This window comes from Heteronotia binoei, chromosome 9, assembly GCF_032191835.1.
Source record: "Heteronotia binoei isolate CCM8104 ecotype False Entrance Well chromosome 9, APGP_CSIRO_Hbin_v1, whole genome shotgun sequence".
NCBI classification, from domain to species: domain Eukaryota; kingdom Metazoa; phylum Chordata; class Lepidosauria; order Squamata; family Gekkonidae; genus Heteronotia; species Heteronotia binoei.
Window position 1 is genome coordinate 41,894,693 of NC_083231.1, and position 24,437 is coordinate 41,919,129.

The 24,437-nt window shown below is 39.1% G+C and overlaps 1 protein-coding gene across 2 annotated transcripts in view; it reads left to right on the forward strand.

Annotated features, from left to right (window-relative positions):
• VEGFC (vascular endothelial growth factor C) overlaps positions 1-24,437 on the forward strand; it is a 71,046-nt gene that overhangs the window by 38,423 nt on the left and 8,186 nt on the right. Inside the window, exons 2-6 of one of the 2 annotated variants that reach the window (XM_060246500.1) lie at positions 8,337-8,556; positions 11,410-11,600; positions 20,461-20,612; positions 22,323-22,432; positions 22,714-23,047. In XM_060246500.1, coding sequence (XP_060102483.1) covers positions 8,337-8,556; positions 11,410-11,600; positions 20,461-20,612; positions 22,323-22,432; positions 22,714-23,047 — 1,007 coding nt within the window. The remainder of the gene's footprint in view (positions 1-8,336; positions 8,557-11,409; positions 11,601-20,460; positions 20,613-22,322; positions 22,433-22,713; positions 23,048-24,437) is intronic. The other variant, XM_060246501.1, reaches the window with a different exon arrangement.

A 24,437-nucleotide genomic window follows, 5' to 3' on the forward strand; every position in this document is an offset into this window, starting at 1 on the left:
TATTATCTGTTACACTATCAAGTATGTATTACAAATTCAGCCATATATGAAGTATCTTACTTTTGAGTTAATGAAAAGCACTTAGGATAGATGAAAGAAAGTGAAAGCAAAAAAGTCATGTTTAACTGTGGTGGAGGTTCCCAGCGTAGTTAGTTATTATTATGCATCCCAACAAGTAGCTCAAAAAATTGGTTCAGTGCTACTAAAATGTTACAATTAATACAATTTTATTTACTTATTTAGAGCTCCCCTTTCTCACTGAGAAAACAGATTATAGAGTATAGACAAAAGAATGTAATCATACAGTATAAGATATTGCATGAACAATATAAGTGGTCAAGAAGCACAACTTTGAATGACAATGTGATCAACAATGTGAACATAAAGTATAAGATATACAATGTAAAGTACAAGATATACAAATGATCACTGTAATAGGACTAGGAATACAATGCCAGTACCAATCCACTATGAATGAGGAATACAAAATCAAATGGCCATCTGAATAGCAAGCTACAGATCAGCATGGTATGAGCAATACAGGATGACAAACAAGGCAATGCATTGTCCACTCCCAGCTTTCATACGAAGCACCCTTCTGGACCATTCTGTCCCGCTACAGATTAATTCCATTGCAAGAATGCCTTCCTGAATATTTGGCACATTTTGCAGAAAAATAGTACTGTGGTCTTCTTCCTGACTTCCTCATGTACATAAGGTGGGAGCCACCGTACCAGATCTTACCAGTTTGCATGGAGGAAACTTCAAAGTTTCTAAGCTGCCAAAGCAGAGTATAGTAGGAGAGGAGTCCCACAAACATGTGAGACAGACCATGTAGGTCTGGTTGGTCATAACCAGTACTTTGAATTGAGCCTGGTAACTGATTGGTAGCCTGTGGAGTGGCTGCAGGGTGGGTGTGATATATATGATCATAAATCACAACAGGATTCCCGAACTTGGTTCCTGTGGATCCTGTGGTACTCACCAGTATTTTCCTTTATGCCTACCAAGCTTCGAAAAGAGGGTGGGGGCAGTGTAAGGCAGGCTTTGTTATTGGCAGCCCTCATTCAAGGAAAGGATTTTCCATTAGAGGGTGAGAAGGATTGGCTTTCCTTAATCAGGTTCCATTCTCCTTAAGGCTTGCTTTCTACCCAGAAGGTGTGAGGAGTGAGATATTCCATTCAGCTCTGCCTCCTGTGGCAGCCATTTTTGGGTGGTGCTCACCACCCCCTCTCAAAATTTCAAATGTGCACATAGTCTTTTTTAATTAATATTTTTATTAATTTTGAGGGGGGGAACCCATACACCAATACAAAGCCAAATCTTAAAGAGGACAGCATAACAACAGCAACAATTGAAATCAAATATGATAAATAATAGTATGTAAAATTACACAGCAAAAATAGAGCATACGAATTTTGTATCAAAGAATAACTTTTAACATAAACTAAAATCAAGATGTACAAAAATCACAACTGAAGAAGTTACCATAGGTTCATATAATTGACTATATTAGGGCATTCATGATGGTTCAACAAGTACGCTAAAACAGGGAACCATATGGAAGAAAAATATAAAGGTGAAGTGGGATGTTCAGGGGCTTTGATGGCATCAGTAATTTTTACTAAAATATAGATTCCACAGCTTCTTGTGCCACATAAAGAGTGTAGGAGATGTAGATTTCCAGACTTCAGCTATAACGGATTTAGCAGCAAACAGTAGGAAAGAGACTCTAAAAATGAGTGTATGTGAGTGAAGTGTTGAAGTCCGTTTATGTAAGAAGAGATCCTCTGGAAATTGTGAAAGTGACACTTTCATAATTGTTTGAATTTGAGTGAGCACCGATAACCAAAAACTTATAATCAGAGGACAGTGCAAACAGCAGTGAAGATAGTCACTGGTACCTCCACATTTCTTCCAACACAGAGAGCTTGAGGAGGGGTCAGCATGGGCTAGTGTGACAGGCGTGAGATACCAAAAAAGAAATGTGTTTAAAAGTTTGCAAATTCATTTTGACAACTGTTGAGTGAAACGGGGTTGAATGCCACAGAGTCCCAAAGATCCATGGAGAGAGTTGTGCCACACGATTTATTCCAGATACTTTGATATGATAAAGGGTTTTTAGAATCTTCAGCTAAAAGTACACTATACAAAGCAGAAATGAGATGTTTCAGAGAAGATTGAGCCACCTTTAGTATGTGTTCAAAAATCCCAGGCAGGTTCAAGCTGGAACATAGGTGAGATACTTAGAAGTATTGAATCCAAGGGATCAGAACGTGTAGTTTATCCTCTAATGCAGCCTTTGTCATTAGTTTCTGGTTGGACGAGAGATCCTGCAGAGTCGTAATGCCAGCTGTCTTCCAGCGATTAAAATCAGCTGTGAGATGACCAAATGGAAATCATTTTTGGTTTGCAAAGGGCTGAAAACGGCAAATTGGTGGCAGAAGTGTTGGCCTAACCTGGTTCCAACAGGTTAGAAATGATAAGGAGCAGTTACAATGTAAATTGAAGTGATCTGTTGGCTTCTGCCAGATGTATTCTTTGAGGCTTAGTGGGTAGTTATATGTAGATAACATATTTGTCCAGTCATGAGCAGAGTCAGTCACAAGTATTTTTACTATAATGGATAATTGTATAGTACTGTTGTAAACGAGGAAACTCAATGCCACCCCTACTTTTGAGTATCTGCTAATTCTAGGTTTTTTATATGTCAAAAGAAGTCTAGCAACAATTTATTTATTTTATTTAATCAGATTTATTTATTTGTGAATGGTTTGATGTAGGTATAGTAACAAGAACAGTTCTCCAAAGAAAGATGAACTTGGGCAAAACATGTGCACATGGTCTTAAAAAGATTGAGGACTCCTGAACCAGAAACTTCATTCTAAACTGAAAACATAGAACATGTATAAAACTATGTATAGTAGTAGATTAAGCCCTGTACTACTATTTACATGGTGAAGGATAGGATTGCCAAGTCCAACTCAGGAAATACCTGGGGGCTTTGGTGGTGGAACCTGGAGACTTTCCCATTCCCTAAATAAATAAAACCACAACAGAACAGTTCCCCTCAATACAGTCTTCATTTCTTCATCCTCCTTTTTGCCTTCAAAAGGTTCCCCAGCAACTGCACTTCCGCTAAATGAAAGTAAAATTTGGCATATGCCCACGTCCCTTGCCAGGCTTGGGTAGCATTTCTAAGCATGGCTTTATTAAGGGGCACACATGCACACACAAAGCAGCCAAAATAAACACATAGTTTGCAAGCTCACACTTTTGTGATCTCATTGGGACAATTTATTCACAGGAGTTACTGAATGTTACTCACAAGAGTTACTGTATTTCAACCAATCAGACTAACACAGGAAAATGAAGATAAGGGACAGTGTAGGGGGTGGAGTTTTCCTCCATCCCATAATTAGGTTCTAGTTAACTATTTACTATCCATTTTACTATACAAATGACTTCTGAAATGAATGCAAAACAGCAGGACTGTGCTTTCTTCCTTTCTCATAGGCTTCACACACTCACCAGGAAGAGCCACCTGACTCTGCATGCTCATCCCCACCCCCATTAATTTTCATCCTGCTGAGACTTAAAGGCACACACACCTTCCAAAACACAAGCAGTTTGCAATTTTCTTCTATGCCTGCTGAGATTTAAAGGTACATGGTTCCTGTTGGAGGTGGAGTTTCCCCTGTCAGCCAGATGGCTGGTGGCAGGGAGGAGCCTGCAAAACTGGGGGATCTCCCGCCTGGCTCTGGGGACTGGTATGTGTGAAGCATGCATATTTCTGAGTGCCATGATGGTCCACCAGACAAAGAGCAGAACACCAAGCTCTCCTGCTCCCCCCCTCTTATACAACTTAAGGGCAATAATAAATCCATCTGGCCCAAGGATGTTTAGGTTAACCTTGCTGGTAACACTGCGATGTGCCTCTCCCCCAGATTCACACAGACAGGTCTTATCTACTCGCAGAGAAAGTGTGAGAAAGGGAGATGTTTTTATTAACCTACATTCCTTAGTAATAAAAGAGATACTTTGTAGTAACCTTTGAACCCGTGACTCAAATTGTATCTGTATGTTATCCTTTGAAGCTATCCTATAAAGTAACTATGTAAGTCTGTATGCGTCATTACTTCCAAGGATTCTGTCCTTGGCAAAGCTATGGAGTTTCTACAATAAAGCAACTTTCAATTCAATAACAAAAGACTGATTATTGGGAAATATCGATGCTTGATAGCAAGCCTTTTGGAGGACTACAATAAATCTCTGGGTAGGGAGAAATAACTGGGAAATTATCTCCCACCCTCTGCAATAGAATGTTGAGCTCCAGAGCTAGAGTAGCTTCCTCTTCACTTTCTCCTGAATCTCAGCACTCCAATACTACAGTGTAATATCTCTTTTTGCTGGGTTCACCATTAGGTAAGTAGTATTTAAGGGTCAAACTCAACAAGGTGCTAGGAAAACCAAAAATGAATCTTCTTAGCATTTAAAACAGATTACATCCATATGGAATTCTAATTTGGATCAAGGTAATTGTGTGGAGGAAAAGAGGTCTACCCTTCCTCCAGCCCAGTGTAACTTTACTGATCAAGCCTGCCCTGTTAGATCTCTGAAAGGGGAAATTTTAAAAGGCCAAACTTTCATTGGTTGAACTACATTTCAGAGATCTCTTTACCCCTGCACTACAACCCAGGTATCTTTATCACGAGGGGGAATTTAAAAAAAAAATGTTAGGCATATGTATTCATTGAGCTCCTAGCATATTCTCTTAGTTTGGCCCTGAGCACTACAGTACATGAAAAATGTTACTGGGGATAGCAGAACTAGGGTTGGTTCCCGAAATCCAGGGCTTTTTTTGTAGCAGGAATTCCTTTGCACCCCTGATGCAGCCAATCCTCTAAGAGTTTACAGGCCTTTTATTACATGGCCTACTGTAAACTTCAGAAGGATTGGCTACATCAGGGGTGTGTGGTCTAATATGCAAAGGAGTTCCTGCTACTAAAAAAGCCCTGCCCAAATCTTTTTTCACATCCCATTTTCAGTATACCTTTAAGGTGTTAGATGCTTTGACCCCTTCATAAATGAACAGGTTCTTGGAAAAGGAGATTAATTAGGGTCAATTGTTTCCCCAATACTACTGAATTCTGATAGAACTCATTTAGCTTCAAAATGTCTGATTCCCTTAAAACCTGTTAGATCATGACAGGGGGAGAATTTTGTAAGATGCATGCTATATGCAAGATTTGTTGAAGAGAAAAGCATTTCAGGTGAACAGGAAAAATATTCAGGTACAATGTTTCTGTAAGGAATCTGGCATTGGAGATCTTCAAAATTTATTATTTTCTGTATTAATCTAAAAGAAGTCTAATTCCAATAGTTTTCTACTTTAATAGGCTTCAGAAGATTTATAGATGGAATTATGTTCAAGGATGGATGTGTGAGAACCAATCTTTGGAGCATGTTTGGCAACAGCATTCTAAGAAATTCTATGCGTTATATATATTACAACTAGATATTTACTTCTAGACTCTCCTAAGATTAGGATGTATTCATTTAATTTGCTGTTTATTGTTAGTAGCAGAAATAGATATAGCAAGGGCTTGAAAAGAAGCTAAGGACTGAAATGCCTGAAACTGGCTGTTAAAAGATTTTGGATCTTGCACTGATGGAGACGTTATAAATTTTCTTGAGTTTAGAGATATCAAAAGTAATACAAACATGTTTATGCATTGTGGTATTTTTTACAGTATTCTGGAAGAATTATAGGCATTTTATGGGTTTCATGTGGTTAGCTATAAATCTTGTTAAGAGTTATTCATCTTAGCAAAATGTTGCCTGAGTTCTTGATAACAAAAGAACTATGAAATTAGCAAGAAAGATAATATCAGTATTGGTTGTTCTTGTGATTTGAATAGGTCTTATGTTTTTATATTGAAGGTACAAAAATATGGCAAAATTGGTGCTATACTTCTCAGTTTATCTAGCCTCCAGGCTTGTTTCATTCATTTGATGGCATAGATTCTAGCTAGAATTAGCCACATGCCCACTGGAACTCTTCTGTACCAGAGAAAAAGAAAAGTTGCATCTGAAAATATCAGTAAAGGTGCCTGAAGGAAGTAAAGCAACTCTGTTCCTCCTTCCTACTTTTCCTTATATGATTTTTTGTTGTAATGATTTTGAATTATTTCTTCTGTGACATCATCCTGGTCTTTGATTAGATCTTGCTATTTTAGCTGTGGCTCTGACAGATTTTTCTATATGCCCAAATTACATGGTGTTTACCTTCCTGTAAACGGCTCTGAAATGTGTGCCTTTACTTGGCTGAAATGAGAGGAGTTTCTTAAGAATTGTTGTTGTCTAAATAAGCCATTTTTGTGATTATATGTAATTGAAGCATAATTACTTTTATCATATTAACATGAACTCAAAAGTATGATTGTGTTTAAATTTAAGAGCCTTCAATAAATAAATGGCATAGGGAACATATCCAAATATAAATCACCTCAAAAGTATGTTAATCTGACTCCGCACAACATAATAAAAGTAGTTATCATTAATTTATTGTTTAGTTCTCTATTGTTTTTACTCAGTTTTTCATCACGTATTTTGATTAAGCTGTACATTTCTGGTGTATCTAGCTAAATCATGGTAAACCTCAAAACAAGAAACAGCATTTGGAGCCTCTCAAATTTAAATGATAATTTTCAAATTATTTCTTGTTTTCACATATTTAGTTATTGAAAACATTTTGTCCTGTTTTCCTAGTGGCTCAGGACAGCTTACAAATAATAGTTAAAAGCACTTCCAATTACCAAGTTCCAGCTCTTTCCTTCTCTCCCCGCTTAAAAGATGCCTGCTGTCCAAACCTCCTCAAATGTCTGACAAATACATGCAGCATCTCCTGAATATCTCCAAGGAGGGAGCTCCCCTCAACTCCCATTCCACAAAGCAGGAGCCATGATGAAAAAGGCCTGGGCTCTGGTCTGGTGGAATAGCCAACAAATGGGTACTTGAAGACTGTCGCAGGTACACAGCCACTTCTGAACACCCCCTATGCCTCCAGTAGGGACAGTCACCAGCAGTTGCCATAACTTCTAGGTGTACACACATGCACATAAAAATGCAAAAATATCAAGATGGAATGCGTAGACCAAACTCCTTGGATTCTATAGCTTTAAAACAGCTAGGGCTAATGCTCTAGCTGGCACATGTGTCACTTCCTGTTATCCTACTGTTTGAAGCTACAGTCAGCTTGACCTTGAGTTTCTCCTAAGCCCAAGCTTAAACCAATGTACTTGAATAGACAAGAGGCTACTATGCGAGCTAGTCTCTTAACATGGCTACGAGAATGATTTCAAGGAGTCAGATATTTTCCAGTTGATAATCCAGCAAAAGTCATAAACCCAAAATATGAAATAATTTCATGCATTGACCTAACATCACACATTGAGCAAAATTAAATGGCCAAGTGCGAATGCTGGACTTTAAATGAGGAAGTTTATGTTCAGATTCCTTTTCATACCTTAAAGCTAATTGATTGACCTTGGATCACTTACTCCTTTTCTACCTTACTTGCTTCATAGTACAACATGTATAGTACATGAGGCTTTTGACTAATGTACATTTGTGATGTCTCTGACACTGGTGGTACCTATGCTGCAGGATGTGTTCCATAATGAAGAGTGTAGTGAACAGAATAACTATTTTTAAATGCAGGCTCAAAAAAGTTGGTAATTGGCAATTTTCCTCACATGGTTGCTGGGAAAATGGGATAATCTTATTCTATCCTGAGCTCTTATTCTATCCTTGGTTAAGCTCTGTTCCATGTCACATAAAGTCACATCAAAATCACATAAACAGGACCCTGGAGACTGAAAAACAATATAAGCCTCATAGTCTGACATATCTATGTTTATTTGTTACAATACTGAACTCTGCCAGGCTTGCTGAGTTCAGTGGAGTTTGTTTCAAAGCAAGCACACAGAATTGCAGCCTAAGACACATTGGAAGATTACTGTATGTTTATTCCTTATTAATTTTATGCCTGAAACTAATTTAGATGTTAATTCTTTGATGTCAGTGACTCAGCTGACAGTCTTTCAGGGTTATTAATGCAAGACAATTGCCATAATCAAGCATATCTTTATTTTTCCTTAAGCATTAATGACAAAGCCAATGAACACAATTCAGGAATGTAAAAATATATATCACCTTAATCTGAAGTCAATGTGTTTTTTGAAGGGGAGGGTTTAAATATAAAAGTTCATGAGATTAATATCTTATCAACCTTTGTGCGATAAAAAAGTAATTATTTTTGCATATTTTCTTAGCAGGCTCATGCAAGCAAAGAGCTGGAAGAACAGTTGCGATCTGTATCCAGTGTAGATGAACTCATGACAGTACTTTATCCAGAATACTGGAAAATGTTCAAATGTCAGTTGAGAAAAGGGAGCTGGCAACACAGGGAACAATCCAGCTTCAATGCAAGATCAGAAGATTCAAATCCAATAAAATTTGCTGCAGCACATTATAATGCAGAGATCTTGAAAAGTAAGTGTTGGGAATCTGATGCCTTCCAAATCCTGTAAATCAAAACGCTAGAAGATATCAGTTCTGTCAAATATATTTTAATATTTATACAATGAAAATAAAAACTGCTAAGACACGCTGTATTATCCCTTGATTTAGTATTTGCAGGACCTGTGTAATGACACAAAATATCTTTACAATTTTTGATAAGTGGAAACACTTGTGCAGCAAATCAAGGTTTTAGACAGGTTTTGTTTCTTATGGTGCTTTTCAGGAAACTATCACTTTTATGGCTGTTATAACACCCATGTTCCTAGAATCAGAGTTCTAGTTAGAAAATCCCCTTTTCAAACAGCATACCAGCACATGAAGGGCGCTTCAAGGTCTGTGAGATTCCTATCTCCAGAGCTTTCCATTTTTACACCCAAACACTATATCTAGGAGCATCTCTGCTACTATGCAGCTAAGAGGCTGGATTTCTTCAGTTAATATGCTTATCACTAAGTATTCTAGTTTGGATCCTGGTCTCTTTCCTTCTCAAACCAGCAATTCCATTTTCTTCCTTCTCCTTAATCTTGTTTAAGGAAATAAGATAGGATGCCATTATAATAAATACCATAAATAAAAATACCTGATCCACAGCTCACATCTGAGCCATGGTTCTGCAGTTAAATTTTAAAAGCCCTTAAATGACTGAATTGGGGTTAAAGTGAAGCTTAGTTCTGCCCACCTTCCTGTTGTAGCTGTTCAATGGAGTGTCCCCACAATTTACTTTTAAACCAGAGCAAAGAGATGGGTGTTTGTTTTTTACATCTATTTAAAGGGGAAAGCATGACAGCTATATGTACATGGAGCACAAAATGACACCAACATTGTACAGAACAAAACAAAAGAAAAAATTGCTGCAGTTGGGGAGTGATGATGGAGCAAAAGCTCCATGTGGGAGGCATTCATTTTAACAGTAAGACTGCGGATCATAAATGAATTAATATCAACATAATAAAAAGGGTGAAAAGGGTCAAATAAAGAATACTTATAAGAAGTTTGAGATGATCCTGTTGCTGCTTCTTGTTCCCCCAAAACTGAAAAGTTGTGAGGATTAAGCAAAAACAATTCTCTGGTCATACTTTTATAGAAAAAGAGGAAAGCACTGCTACACATCAATGATAATTTATTAGGTTCATAAAATATAATCACACATTTTCCTACCAGAATTACACCTTTACTTATCTTTTGATACCTTCTATTGATGAAGGAAATGATTGTTTCTTTCATGGGCACCCCGAATCTGTTTCCGATCAGTTATGCTTTTGTCATTAGGCTGTTTGAGTTTTGTAGTTAGTATTTGTCCATGCCAGGATATCCTAGATGAATAATCTTTCTCATACTATATTTTGCTTCAGTTTCTGTCCTTGATTCTTTATTTGATGGCTTGATTGTTTTCTGTGTTGTACATTACTTAGAAAGAGAAGAAGAGAGCTAGGAGAGCTGATACCACAAAGCAGTTGATGCTTAAGAATCACTTGATATACACAAATTGACAGTTCCAATTCCAGTTGCAGCCTCAAGATAAAGTGGTTGAATTGTGTGTCTTGTTCCTCTTCTAGGGGCAGAATGTAACATTCTATTTCTTTTGAAAGCCCTAGGTTAAGGCTTAGGAAAGTTCCAAACAAGGGATATTTTAATGTGCTTGGATCCCAAATTAGTTTCATTCTGATGTTCAGGGCTTTTTTTGTAGCAGGAACTCCTTTGCGTATTAGGCCAGACACCCCTGATGCAGCCAATCCTCCAGTAGCTTACGGGGCTCTTAGTACAGGGCCTACTGGAAGCTCCAGGAGGATTGGCTACATCAGGGGTGTGTGGCCTAATATGCAAAGGAGTTCCTGCTACAAATGTTGCTCTTCTTTGTGGCCTGGACAGACACTACATTTATGTAGAACATCATTTGTGAACTTTCTAAATCTGAAGCCTTGGAGATAGCATTTATGCTCTTCTAAGGATGACAGGTTTTGGCCGCCCTGAGCCTGCTTCAGCAGGGAGGGCGGGATACAAATTAAAAAAAATGATGAAGTTTTGGATCTTGGGGTACCAGGATGGAATCTCAGAGCATCTATTAGCTCACACATTTGATAGTAATGAGTGAAGAGATAAATTGGAGATGGCAAGAAATAATCAAAAATTAACATCTTAACTACATTTTACATGTAGCACATACTTAATTTTGATGTTTTGTTTATACTGCAGTAGTGAATGGTTCATCTCTTTAAAGCCACGTAATTATAGCTGCACACATTTATAGATACAATGCAGTACAATTCTTTGTGGTATTCAGAACTGCATTAGTGTGACAATAGGAGGATTCACCCCAGAATCTTAATCTTTGGATGGTGTGGACATAGTAATCCTAGGCTTTTCCATTGAAAAAATGAGCTTTCTCAGCCTTGTGGCCATGATCAAGCATAGTAAGGAATGAGCTTTATGTTTACATCATGGGGCAGGGCACTCGCCTTTCTCTGGGGAGATTTCTTTTTAGCAGTTTCTGAGAGCCTTTCCTTTTACTATGTTTTACTCAAACAGCTCTTTTCTTTTTCCTTTCTAATTTTAATTAGATAACAGCTTCATTTGCTTTTTTTGTTTGGTTGGCTCACCCTTTTACTTTTCTTGCCCATTTCTACAGCTGGTCTGTTTTAAAAAGTACTAGAATTATGGGAATAAGTTCCCACCTGTGATGGTTATGGCCACTGTCTAATCTATTTATGCATTGCCACAGCCCATTTTGTAAGATAAGCAGGCTTTAACTAATTTTAGGGTAGACTGATTTTGAACTCTCTTAAACTGTTTTGTAACCTATGAGCTTTCCCTGTGACTTGGCAGGTATTGATAATGAGTGGAGAAAAACTCAATGCATGCCACGTGAGGTATGTGTAGATGTGGGGAAAGAATTTGGAGCAACAACAAACACCTTCTTTAAACCTCCATGTGTGTCCATCTACAGATGTGGAGGTTGCTGCAATAGCGAGGGCCTGCAGTGTATGAATATCAGCACAAGCTACATCAGCAAAACGGTAGGTTGCTATACCAGCTACTGTACTTTCAGAGTTGGTTTCCATTTCTGTGTGTACAATCCATATGCATTTCCAGTATTCATTGTTAATCTGATTTGTTCTAAAGGAAATAAGTTGTTCTGTTATAAAATTTAGTGTGAAAAAATGAATTGAAGAAGTATGATATGCGTTGTGGTCACAGCACAGTTCAACTAGTGAGTTGAGAGTAGAGAAAGAAAGAACAGGTATAGAAGCTGCAATGTTTAGGACATGCAAGATTTCCCACAAACCTCTTCTGAACCCACAATCATGGTCAGTGGTTCTGGCAGCCTGAGGTGTCAAGTTTTTATTTTAAAATGTTCATGGATCCCCTGAGCTTTCCTTTTCTCCCTGACTAGAGCCTACCATTTGTTGGGCAGCCTTTCAAAGTGCATCTCAAACTGTGTATGCCCACAAAAGTCTCTGTCCTTTAGCATCTTCAAAACAATACAATGAGAACTACATGTGCTACACCTGAAAAGCAAATTGTATTATCTGTAGATGACCTTCAAGATCAGGACCGATTTTGCACTCACCCTATGCCGCTCTGACATTCCTCTTTTCAGTGCAGCATCCTTCCAATTTCCCACTATCTGCCCCGGGGCTTCAGCTTGCATCGCTGTTTTTGCAAGGCAAAGAGAAACCTCTAAAAACCAGCGTAGGGTGAGTGCAAAATCGGTCCAGGTTTCACAGGGTAACTGACCGTATAAAGACATAGTTCAAAAGATCCCGGTTCAAGTATTAATCAACCTTAACACTTGATTGGAAGGGATTTCATACTAAAGACAAAGAAATTGAACTAGGTTTTGAAGAGGCCTAGAATACTTTCAGAGCTGCTCATGCAAATGAAAAAAGATTAGCATCATATAAAAATTGAATATCCAGTATTCAGTTAAAAACCTGCCATCTGCTGTAAACTATGGATGCTGGGTGGCATCTCTATCTGTATAGTGAAACCTTCTACATTGGAAAATAGGATGAAAACCAGTTGTATACCTGAAGTACCTTTGACTGAAGCAACTATGATATTAGGATTTTATCCGCTTCATGTTATGCAGTAATTCAGTTATGGCTGAATTCTCGAAGCCTGGGAATAATCAGCCTGTGTTCTGATTAATGTTTAGATGTGATGCAGAAGCTAGGGAAAGCTGATTCCCTTTCCCTTCCTTGCCTTCATTGCTAAAAAGGCGAGAGGGTCTGTTTTTGTGTTTGCAGGTGAGAAGGGTCTGTTTTTGTGTTTGCTGAATGGACGTGAGGTGCTCATTCTTGTCCTTTCAAAGGACTGTTGTACTCCAGATGTACCCAGTGGTCTCCAGACCCCAGTCTGCAAAAACATTGTGTTAAATCCCCACATAAAACTTTATTAGTATTCATTTACTATTATCAGTAAATACATGAAGATTGTTTTGAGTGATCACAAGCATTGTCTAAGTCAAGGGAACTCATTTGTTGTGCGGGCCAAATCTGACATAAATGAGACCTTGTCAGGCCAGGCCATGTTGGGCTGGGTTATATGTGTACCTATTTAAGATTAGGTTAAAAACCCTTAAAACATGATTAAAACATTTGCACTCATTGGTCTTGAAGGTGCTTTCTTTGTATCTCTCCCACGGGATCCAGGGAACTGGGCAAAGAAAGCTCTGGCTCTTTCCTTCCTTCTCCAGGGGCTCGGGGGGGAGAAGCCTCAGCCAATAGAAGGAAGAGAGGCTTGGCTCAGTAGCTCTGCTGTGAGACTGAGAGAGCCTGGCAAGGTAGAAGCCTCAGCCGATGAAGAAAATGGAGGTTTTGGTCTGTAGCTCCTGTGCTATAAAGCAAGCTGTGATGCAGAAGGAAGCAGATGACAGCCAGTTGTTCAGGGGCCTGATAGGAGCCCTCCGAAGGCCTGATTCAGCCCCCGGGCCACATGTTTGACACCCCTGGTCTAAGTAATGGGGCTGGCAAGTTTCAAGCTTTTTCTGACATGACAGTAAGAGTATTTAACAGCTTTCCCTAAAATTGCAGATATTACATGAAATATCAGTTAGCCACAGATTAATGGTTTGAATTTGGGGAATCTTATTATGAGCAAAGACAAAATGACAGCTGACCTAAGACCCATCCAAAACTCCAAGGAATGTATAAAAAACAACAAGCAAAATTTTTAGGTTTTTTTTCCAAAACAAGTTTTCACTAGATAGGATAGATGCAGCATGTAGCTAGCACATAAACCCTTAGTTTTGCTGCATGTTGTCTTTGAATGGCAGCAGCTGGCCTTTTTAGAACAGAAGACTACATCTCTAGTGTATAATTAGCCAAAGAATTGCTGCTATTTTAGCTATATTTAATGATTTACAAATATACTTTGTATAAAAATTTCCATAAACAAGCTGGATGCCAGGATGCGTCTGAGGAGTTTGTTGTCCTAGTTTGGCTGTTATTGAGATATTTTATTAGACTTCAGCACTCTTTAAGTACACAAAAGAACACACTGAATATTTAATATGGTTAGCATCCATAAGAATTCAAACATCAGATTAAACAGCAACAGAAGTGGCCACAAACTTTCTAAACCTGCTTCAAATATTTAGAATCATAAATCACTCCATCAAAATGTTGTTTGTAGAAGTCAGTGAATCAGAAACTGCAAAGAATTTGAGCAACTCTTATTTGGTTTTATGAAAATGTTGGTCATACTTGTGTTATTTCTGTAACCATGGCTACTTAAAAAAATTAAACCAAGGCTGAGAATCTTCAGCGATTAGGGATTTTTTTGAGCAGGAACGCAGTCAGGAACACACAGGAACGCAGTCAGGCTTGGTGTCAGGGATGTGTGGCCTAATATGCAAATAATTTCCTGTCAGCAACATGTGAAAGTGTGCAGGGAACCAGTATAACCCCTAATCTCATCAAACACTGATTTGCCTACTGAGATTTTCAGGTTTTAGCATGACTCAGATCACTGTAAAGATATAAATATTTACCTCCATGTCTTCTATCTTGAACCTTGTGGAGAGAAAGTCTTCTCAAAATAGATTTAAAGAAATTTGTGAAATATTTTCTTAGACAAGTAGAAAGACAGTTTTAAGTAGCATGTAACATTTAAGACGTACATTGTGTTCACAGTCATGGACCAATTTTGCATTCACGCCGCTCTCACATTTGTCTTCTCAGTGCAGCTTCCTTCCGATTTAGCACTATCTGCCCCAGGGCTGCAGCAAGCACTGGCATTTTCGTGCAGCAAACAGAAACAGGGTTTTAGCAGTTTCTGTTTGGTGTGTGAAAATGCTGACACTTGCTGCAGCCCCTGGGCAGAGTGTGTGAAATCAGAAGGAAGCCATGCTGCGAAGATGAACGTGAGTGGCATAAGGTGAGTGCGAAATCAGTCACAGTGTAAAGGTATAGGCAGTAGTGGAAGGTTTAAGTCATTTTTCAAGTATGGGACCATTTGTCTTGTATATTTGTTAATTTAGATGGTTTAGTAAGTGCTGCTACAATTGGCATGTATATTAAATATATGCCCCCATTTTCTAGGACAGCATTTTGATCCCCCCACACACATTTAACTGTGCATCTTGGTTTCATTGAGAAAAGGTGGCAATGTAATAAACTAGCAGAAGTGAAGTGACTATATTATTAGTATTTCTGTTTAGAGATTGGCTATCCATGCATACATAAACTGGAGAATATACTTAAGGACACAATTCAGCCAAAGTTCATTATATATTGGTCCCAACTCACTGCTAAAAGAAAAATCCTGGAATCACTTGAATGCTCTCAAATCAGAGTGGCTAACTGAGTGGTTAAAACTGGGCTGTATGTTGAAGGGTTTAATTTAACAACATGAAGCTGCTATGCAAATTTTTGTGCATGTAATTTAATGATCATCCAATAGTCTGCATTGTTGATAGATGATATACAGCTAATCCATGTGTTTTGGAGCAGTTTTAGTTTAAAATCTAGTTCAGACTCAAATACCAAGGAATTTGCTATATATTAAGCAGTGTATAAAGTAAAACCTAAACGTTTTAGGATTTAGGAACAATTTTTGGATTGCCTGTTGGATTTGTCTAGCACAACTCTGTTCATGTTATGACAGGTTAAAGATTACTCTGAACATTTTCTGTGTATATTCATTTCCTGCAGCAGTAGGTTATAAGGAAGTGTCTGAATAGTAGTATGACTATTTATGGAAAATAAATTAGAGAGCTTGCTGTGACTATATTATATGTCAGAACACGTTTTAAACTAGTAAGTTATTCTTTCATCATAGAAAGATTGAAGCAAGGCAAGCTAATGTATTATATCAGGATAAATAATCTCATTATAATTCACATTTTATTATTTTATTTATGTGACTTTTAGCCCTCCTTCCCCTGCAAGTGGACTCAGGGTGGGGTACAACATAGCGATAAAACATATAAGAATTAATACAATTCAAATAAAAACCTAAAAGCCAATGTAAACTACCAGAAGGTGAAATGGTAACAATGAGGCCATAGGTATAGAAGTGTGTTGCACCAAGAGGGCCATTGAGATAATAGTTGGGCCTAGCCCCCATCCAATAATATAAGTTGGTATACTAGTTCACTTAGCTGGATGAGGGGGGCTGGTAGGTTAGGGGAGGCCAGATATGGTGAGGCACTTGCAGCCTCAACCAAAGGCCTGGTGAAACAGCTCCGTTTTACAGGCCCTGAAGAACTGTAATAAGTCCCTGATCTCAACTGGGAGCATGTTCTACCAGGCTGGAGCCAGAACTGGTCAAGGTAGTTATATGTCTCTTGGGCTGGAAATCTCCAGTAAATGTTGTTCAGCTGAGCATGGCTCTTTGAAGAATGTATGGGGAGACGCAGTCTCACAAATGTCCTAACCTTTAACCTAATCTGGTATACAATTGGCAGCCAATACAGTTGGCAAAGCACTGTTTGTATGGGCACTCACACAGATGTCATAGACAGGAGTCATTCTGCTGCATTTTGCACCAACTGGAGTTTCTGGATCAAGTTCAAGGGTGGCCCTACATAGAGTGAATTGCAGTAAACCAGTCTGGAGGCAGCCATTACATGGATCGCTGTTGCCAAGTCATAGAAGGAGAGGTTGGGAACCAACTGCCCAACCAATTGAGGATACTAAACGGCCAATCTGGCAGTATTGGTGATCTGGACCTCCAATGAGAGTGAGGCGTCCAGGATCACCCTGATTCCTCACTGTTAGCACTGGCACAAACAATAAATAAGTAAAGGACCAACATATCCATGGGACTTTCTCTCCCAATATGTTCCCTGAAAAGTCTTATGCTCAACTGAACAACATTTACTGGAGATCCCTGGCCCAAAAGACATATGCCTAGCCTTGACCAGAACCCGCTTGCAGGAAGGGTGAGATACAAATCTAAATAAATAGGGTCACCAAGGGTCAGAAGCTTGATTCCTGATCGTACCCGCCCATGACTCAGATACCAGACTTCCATCTTTGATGGCTTTTATTTCAGCCAGCTCTGCTTTAACCAACCAAAACATCAGCCAAAATATCTGGGGTGGAATCTATCAATCAACAGATATAGCGGGATGTCATCAGCATTTTGGTGGCAACCCAGCCCAAACTCCCAGATTAACTGGGCAAGAGGATGCATCAGGGACAGCATCAGGGAGAGGATCACCCCCAGATGGATGCCACATACAAAAGGGTAACATGGAGACGCCACTCTCTGTTCTCAACTGTGGCGGAAGAAGACCAGCCACTGCAAGGCTGTGCCTCATATCCCTGCATCAGTGAGGCAGTGGGCCATCAGGTTATAACTGACCATGTCAATTAGGTCAGGTCAGGTCAAGCAGCAACAACAGTACTGACCGACCTCAATCCAGGTGTCCTTGGAGGTCGTCTGTGACAGTGACCAGTGTCTCCATTTCATAGCTGGGGCGGAAGCTGGACTGGAATGCGTCCAGGATAGAGGTGTTCAGAAAAGTTCCACCACAGTTCTCTCAACTACCTTGGCCAGGAATGAAAGGTTCGACACGGGGCAGTAGATGGCTAGCTCCAAAGATGGCTTTTTTAAAGAACAGTTTCACCATCGCCTCCTTTAAAAGCCAAGGGAAGGTCTCTGAAGACAGGGATAAGTTGATAATTTGTCCCAGGGGGTATAAATCAAAATATAGCTTGCAATATACTGAGATCATGTCTAATTAGGCACCATTACTTTATTTTTAAATTATGTTTACAATTAGCTCTTCCTTTGGGAATCTCAGGGTGCCATCCAGAACTTCCCACTAGGGATACTTTTAAAATTCTCCCCTGCTGAAAATATCCCTTGGATTTGGGGGCTCTGAATCACCATAACTTTAGATGTGAGCAACACTGATAATATCAGGATCCACAGTTTTTTTCAAGATTTATATTTCCTGAATTTGTGCTGTAAGTATGAATGAACTAAAGCAAGAGGTAGGGAAATCCTGGAGTTGTGCAGAATGAAAGAATAACTTCAAACGAAGAAAGCATTTTTCTTCCTAGAGCTCTGTTTTTGGTCCTGTAGCTTCTTTAACCCCTGCCCCACTGTCCTGCAGTAAAGTCAGATGCAATGAGAAAGGAGAGAAAGTTTTTCTATTAGTATAGCTGTGCTCATGGTACATAAAATCCATCCTGGGGTTTTTTCTCTGAGCTTTTCTAGCCACACACATCCTGACAAAAAATTTACTAGTTTCTGTGTATTAAAAAAGCCCATTACCAGCATCTAGTTCCAACAGTGTCATACTACAGTATGACACAAAAGTAGCCAGGGCTGTGCTAAATGCTGATAGGGACTTGCTTGGTAATCAGTAGTTCTCATTGAGCCTCTGAGAATTTGGTATACAATGATACAGATTTGAATATAGTTGAAAAGTGTAAAAACTTCATTCCAGGTAATTGGGTTACTCATGGAAAAGGCATATTTACTCACAATTGTATCACTATCTAAAATTCAGACTGTAGAGAAATGTAGAACTTCCAGACTGGGGTTCATGAGATAAATGAATAGAAGAACATTAGAAGACCCCCACTGGATTAAACCAGTGGTACATCTAGTCCAACTTGCACAGCAGACAACCAATAATAGGACATAGATGTCAAGGCCTTCCTCTGATGTTGCTTCCTGTCCCTGGTATGCAGACGTTTAGTGCCTCTAAATCTAAAGATTCCCTCTAGTCACCCTGGCTAGTAGGCACTAATAAACCTATCCTCTCTGTTTAAAGTTGCCTATGTTTGTGGCCATCACTAGATCCTCTGGCAGCAAATTCCACATTTTAGTCGCTTGTTGTGTAAAGAAGTATTTCCTTTTGTCCATCCTGAATTTACTACCCATCAGCTTCATTGGATGCCTTCAAGTTCTAGTTCAAGAGAGAAAGTTCCCTTTGTCAACTCTCTCTACCCCATGAATAATTTTATAAACCTCTATCATGTCCCCTTGTACCCAGTCGTCTATTTTCTAAACTGAAAAGTCCCAGAATCTTCAGCCTTTCCTGATAGGAAAGATACTCCAACCCCCTAATAACCTTGGTAGCCTTTTTCTGTACTTTTTCCATCTGTTTGATGTCCCTTTTGAGATATGTTGAAAAACAGGGCTTTTTTTCTGGAAAAAGAGGTTCTGGAACTCTCAAGAGGGAAATGAAGGAGAAACACATGGGTGCCCTTCATGAAGTTTTAAACATTTTTTTTTTGAGAATTTTTTTTACGCAAAGATGTTCTGGAACTCTATTCCACTGCATTCCCCCAGGAAAAAAGCCCTGAACTGCACACAGTATTCCAAGTGAGGCCCTACCATAGATCTATAAAGGTAAAGTTAGTTCCCTGTGCAAGCACTAAGTCATTACCGACCAATGAGATGACGTCACATCATGATGTTTTCTTGGGAGACTTTTAACGGAGTGGTTTGCCATTGCCTTCCCCAGTCATCTAGACTTTACCCCCAGCAAGCTGAGTACTCATTTTACTGATCTCAGGAGGATGAAAGGCTGAGTCACCCTTGAGCCAGCTACCTGAACCCAGCTTCCACTGGGATCAAAATCAAGTTATGAGCAAAGCTTGGACTGCAGTACTTAAGCTTACCACTCTGTGCCATGGGGCTCTTCACCATAGATCTATACAAGGACATTATAATATTGGTTTTCTATATTCAATCTCTTTCCTAATAATATCCCACATAGAATTTGCCTCTTTTCACTGCTGCAGCTCTTTAATTGAGCTATCTACTACAACTACAAGATCTATTTCCCTCTCAATCTCAGCAAGTTCAGTTCCCATTAGCATTCACTTGAAGTTGAACAAATCTTGTCTTCTGTAGCTGAAAAGCTCTGAGGCATGGGTTCACAATCCCCTGTGGTTGATGCTACATCTGTCGGCCCCAGTTGAAGCCTCACATGATTTGACACCTTGACTTTATATTTCCTTGTAAATAAACTGTTTCCATTTATTCCTGCTAGTGGAAGAACTTTTAATTGTAGTAGTTACAAAGCAACCATGCTATGTTAGCACCCTGCTGCATTTATAATACAGTCACTACCCGCAAAATGGGACCTGGTAATACAGTAATAATTTACCACCTTGACTGGCAGTGCAGTCCTAATCAGGTCTACTTAGAATCATAGTTAGGTGTATTCAATGAGCTTACTCCCATGAAAGTATTCTTAAGATGGCACTATAAGGAATTCGTCCATCCTACAGATAGTTTATCAAGCAGTTTAGGTGGCATAGTCACAAAATACTTTATATTTTCCAGATTTAAGCCTAACCACTATGTGGAAAACATTTCTGATGAATAATTTGCATGATAAATTTCCATTTTTGTTTTAGTATCACCTTGATTTTAGTTTTCTTCTTTTTCCCTTTGATGTAGTTGTTTGAAATAACTGTGCCACTGTCTCATGGTCCAAAACCTGTAACAATCAGTTTTGCCAATCACACATCTTGCCGATGCATGTCTAAACTGGATGTCTACAGACAAGTTCATTCCATCATTAGACGTTCTTTGCCACTGACACATCCACAGTAAGTATAACATATTTCTTCCTGTATTAGTAGAAGGAGATTGCAGCTGCAGTGCCAAGAGGAGGGACCAAGGTGGGCACCCAAGACAAAAGTTCCTCTATATCCACAAATACTAGTCTAATTTACAATCTCAGTTGAAATAAGATACACATACCAAGATGGTGAGTGGGGCAGTGCAACACCCTAAGTAGCCATCAGATGTCCCTGCCCCTCTGAACACCCCAGGGCCAGTGTCAGGTTGGGCAGGCCCCAGTTTCCTGTGCTTGACCCTCATCTGCCTCTTCCACCTGCTCTCATCCCTCCCTGCAGTGCCACAAACAGAACCTGGGTGGATCTGAGCCCTATCATGCAAGAATAAATTTCTTTTGTCTGCCTAGAAACAGAGTGCATATATAATCTAGACACTTCCTTTGTCTCACTTACCAGTAATACATGTTGAATACTCAGTAATAATAATGTTGAATCATTAATCTTGCACCAGGAAGCCCAAAAGAGTCAGAGCCCTAATCACTCCGTTATCTCAACAAATCTTTGATAACTAATACTGCAAATTGGACGTTAGATTTTCCAGTCCTGCTTTGCATCTTCTGCAACCCAAACTAGTATCTCTCAGTCATCTTTACAGTAATTCTTTAAAAATGTATTCAATCCTATTGTCCCTGCTGAGAAACTATCACAGTTAACATTCTACTTTCTTTTAGATTTCCATTTTCAATATTTTAGCTGTTACTCATCCCTCAATACTGCAATATTGGAGATCAACCCAGTATGAAAAATTTTACACTGCCATTTTTTATTTTGTTTTAAATCAATTTCTTTCAAAAACCTGATGTAGGGATATACTAAATTAGATGTGATAACTTCATTGAGTTTTTTAGGCAACTCATTCATAATAAAATTTTATTATCATGAAAGAATGGTCTAAGAATAACATTTCATTTCTGTGTTGTTACAATATTTGTTTTCTCAGCATCCTCAGTCAAAGAAAGAAAATATGTAAACATAGTACAGAATGGCTTATCACAGGATTAGGCTTGTGTTGTTTCCTTATGCAATTTGGAGAGGTAGACCAAAGACTTCTTCCATGTACATATAGCATACTGAAACATTACCACTGTATTGAATAATCTATATCTATTCAGAAGCAACTTTTAAAAGTTTCATTTTCTTAAAAACAACATGTGAAAAAAAAAAGATCCTGTTACACTGAGGGTTGCACTAAAATGTGAAGGAAGTTTTCCAAAATGCAAGAAAAATCATTAGTAAGAAAATTGTTTCTTTGGATGAACTAGCATAAAATGTTAAATAGTTAATGCTAATGTTAACAATTCCCAGTCTTATCCTTTCTAAGTTCTTACTTTTTATACTTTTGAACTTTACAGAGTAGCTGTAAAAGCTTGGGTATTGTTTTATATTATATTGGAATTTTTTTAGTAAAGCAGAGAATGGCATTTTCATTATGGAATACATAAATCACTTTGCAGTATTATATATTCTGGTTTAGATTAAACTGGATTTTATAGCCTAGTAAGCTTTATAGCAGTGTTGTTCTAAACTTGGAAAACACAGTTTTCAACGATAGTATAAAATGTGAATGAAATCAATGATTTTTAAAGTGATATTATCTGCTGAAACATCTGTGGCCCCATGTACAGAAGCACTTGTCTTGCATTTTCATTGTAATAAATCAATACTATGTTTTATCTCTAGGTGTCATGTGGCAAACAAAACTTGTCCAAAAAGCTATATCTGGAATAACCACATCTGCAGATGTCTGGCACAACATGACTTCAGTTTCTCCTCCCACCTTGGGGATACGGGTAAGCAAATATGCTTGGATTACATGCATTTACAAAAATTAAACACATTGTAGCCAAGATCCTAAAATCAAGATTTCTTTAATCCTTTTAACTTGTTGTTTATTGTACATGGCACAGTTTATCTATGTTCATCCTGTCTGCACTATGGGTTTATTAATTAATTGATTTAAGCATTGATTTAAACTCTGTGGCTCCAAAATGTGAAATCAGCAGATACGTGTTCCATTTTTTGCAATGACTGGAGCAGAATTCATTTCTCCCAAATCTTGCTGTGCTCATAGATCCTACTGAAGGATTCCATGATATCTGTGGACCTAATAAGGAGCTTGATGAAGAAACCTGTCAGTGTGTCTGCAAAGGGGGAGTGAGGCCTTCCAGCTGTGGAGCCCACAAAGAATTAGACAGAACATCCTGCCAGTGCACATGTAAAAATAAACTGCTGCCTAGCTCATGTGGACCCAACAGAGATTTTGATGAAGAAAGGTGCCACTGTGTATGTAAAAGAACATGCCCTAAGCATCAACCACTAAATCCTGCAAAGTGTATCTGTGAATGTGTAGAATCTCCAAACAAATGCTTCTTGAAAGGAAAAAGATTTCACCAGCAAACATGCAGGTAAGTAAAAAACAAAAGCATTTTTAAATATAGTACAAGAAAAGTTTTCCTTTATGGCTTATGGAACTGCAGCCTGTTGAACTCTTACCACATAAGACTGATACAAACATATGTATAAAGCCAACAATAAACATTTATAATATTATATTGACTTCAGAGTTCAAAAATAGACTTTAACTAGCATGACAAATCTAAGACTTGATTTTTCACATGGTAGGACCACATGGAGTCAACTGAAGCAAAGAGTATGCAGCTGATGAAGTCATTACTGTGAATTTTTTAAACTGGGTTAACCAAAATTGGACAGTTATGGTGGCAAAAATGAAATGAATGAAAGAGAGCCAAGATAAAATCAATGCGGTACAATCAGCAGTCAAAGAATCACACTCTTAAGTGAATGTACATTGTGATGTGTACAACAGTAGTGTACCAATGCAGGGATCGGGTTGCTAGGTCCTCTTCATTCTCTGGTGTGAGGGAGCTCTCCTGGAATGTGAAGGAAGGGGCAGTGTCTCCATGTGTGATGTCCCTTACATGATGACATCAAGCAAAAGTGACATCAGCAGTCCAGGGGCACCACATGGTGATGCTCTGGCATTTGGGGGGAAACTATGGTTTTACATAAAATGCTAGAGCATTGTAATACAGGGGTTCCAGAGTGATGACATCACTTCTGCATGATGTCATCATACTGAGGACATTGTGGTGGGAGCAGGACTTCCCCTGTCAGCCAACTGGCTGGCAGTGGATTGGAGCCTGCCAAATCAGAGGATCCCCCACTCCTGCCTAAAGGCTGGCAACCCTATGCAGGGATGACTTGATAAGGGACAGGAGGGTTATTTATATATGGTAATAGGAATAAGGTCTATTGTGAAGAAAAACATAATGGGCTCTAGAAAGAGGCTCTGGGTGAGTGACCCCCCAGCCTTGCTGTCTTCCTACCCACCCAAGTGAAGGCATTCACTCCCCCCACCTCAAGAAGAGCTGATCTCTGCCATCTGGAGAGCAGCTGTAATTCTGAGTGATCTCCAGCCCTCACCTTGACATTGGCAACAGTGGTTCCCCAGGAGGAAATGGCTGGCCTGGAGGGTGGCCCCACCTTTCCTCACACTCAACCCTCTTCAGGATCCACCCCTCAAATCTCCAGGAATTTCCCAACCTGGAGTTGGCAATCCTATCTCCTCAGCCAGTCATCCTGGGATGAGGCTGAGGGGAGGAGGGAGACAAGGAGTGACAGGAAAGAGGCAAGACAGACAGGAAATGTGGGACAGCTCCCTGGCTTATTTTGGCAGCTTTTAGAGGCTGCTTGTATTGGTGGGCCGTCTGTGTGGGCGTTAATAGGGTGGCAGAAATCTGATGCTGGTGGCGGCCATGACACCTTTTGTGAGGC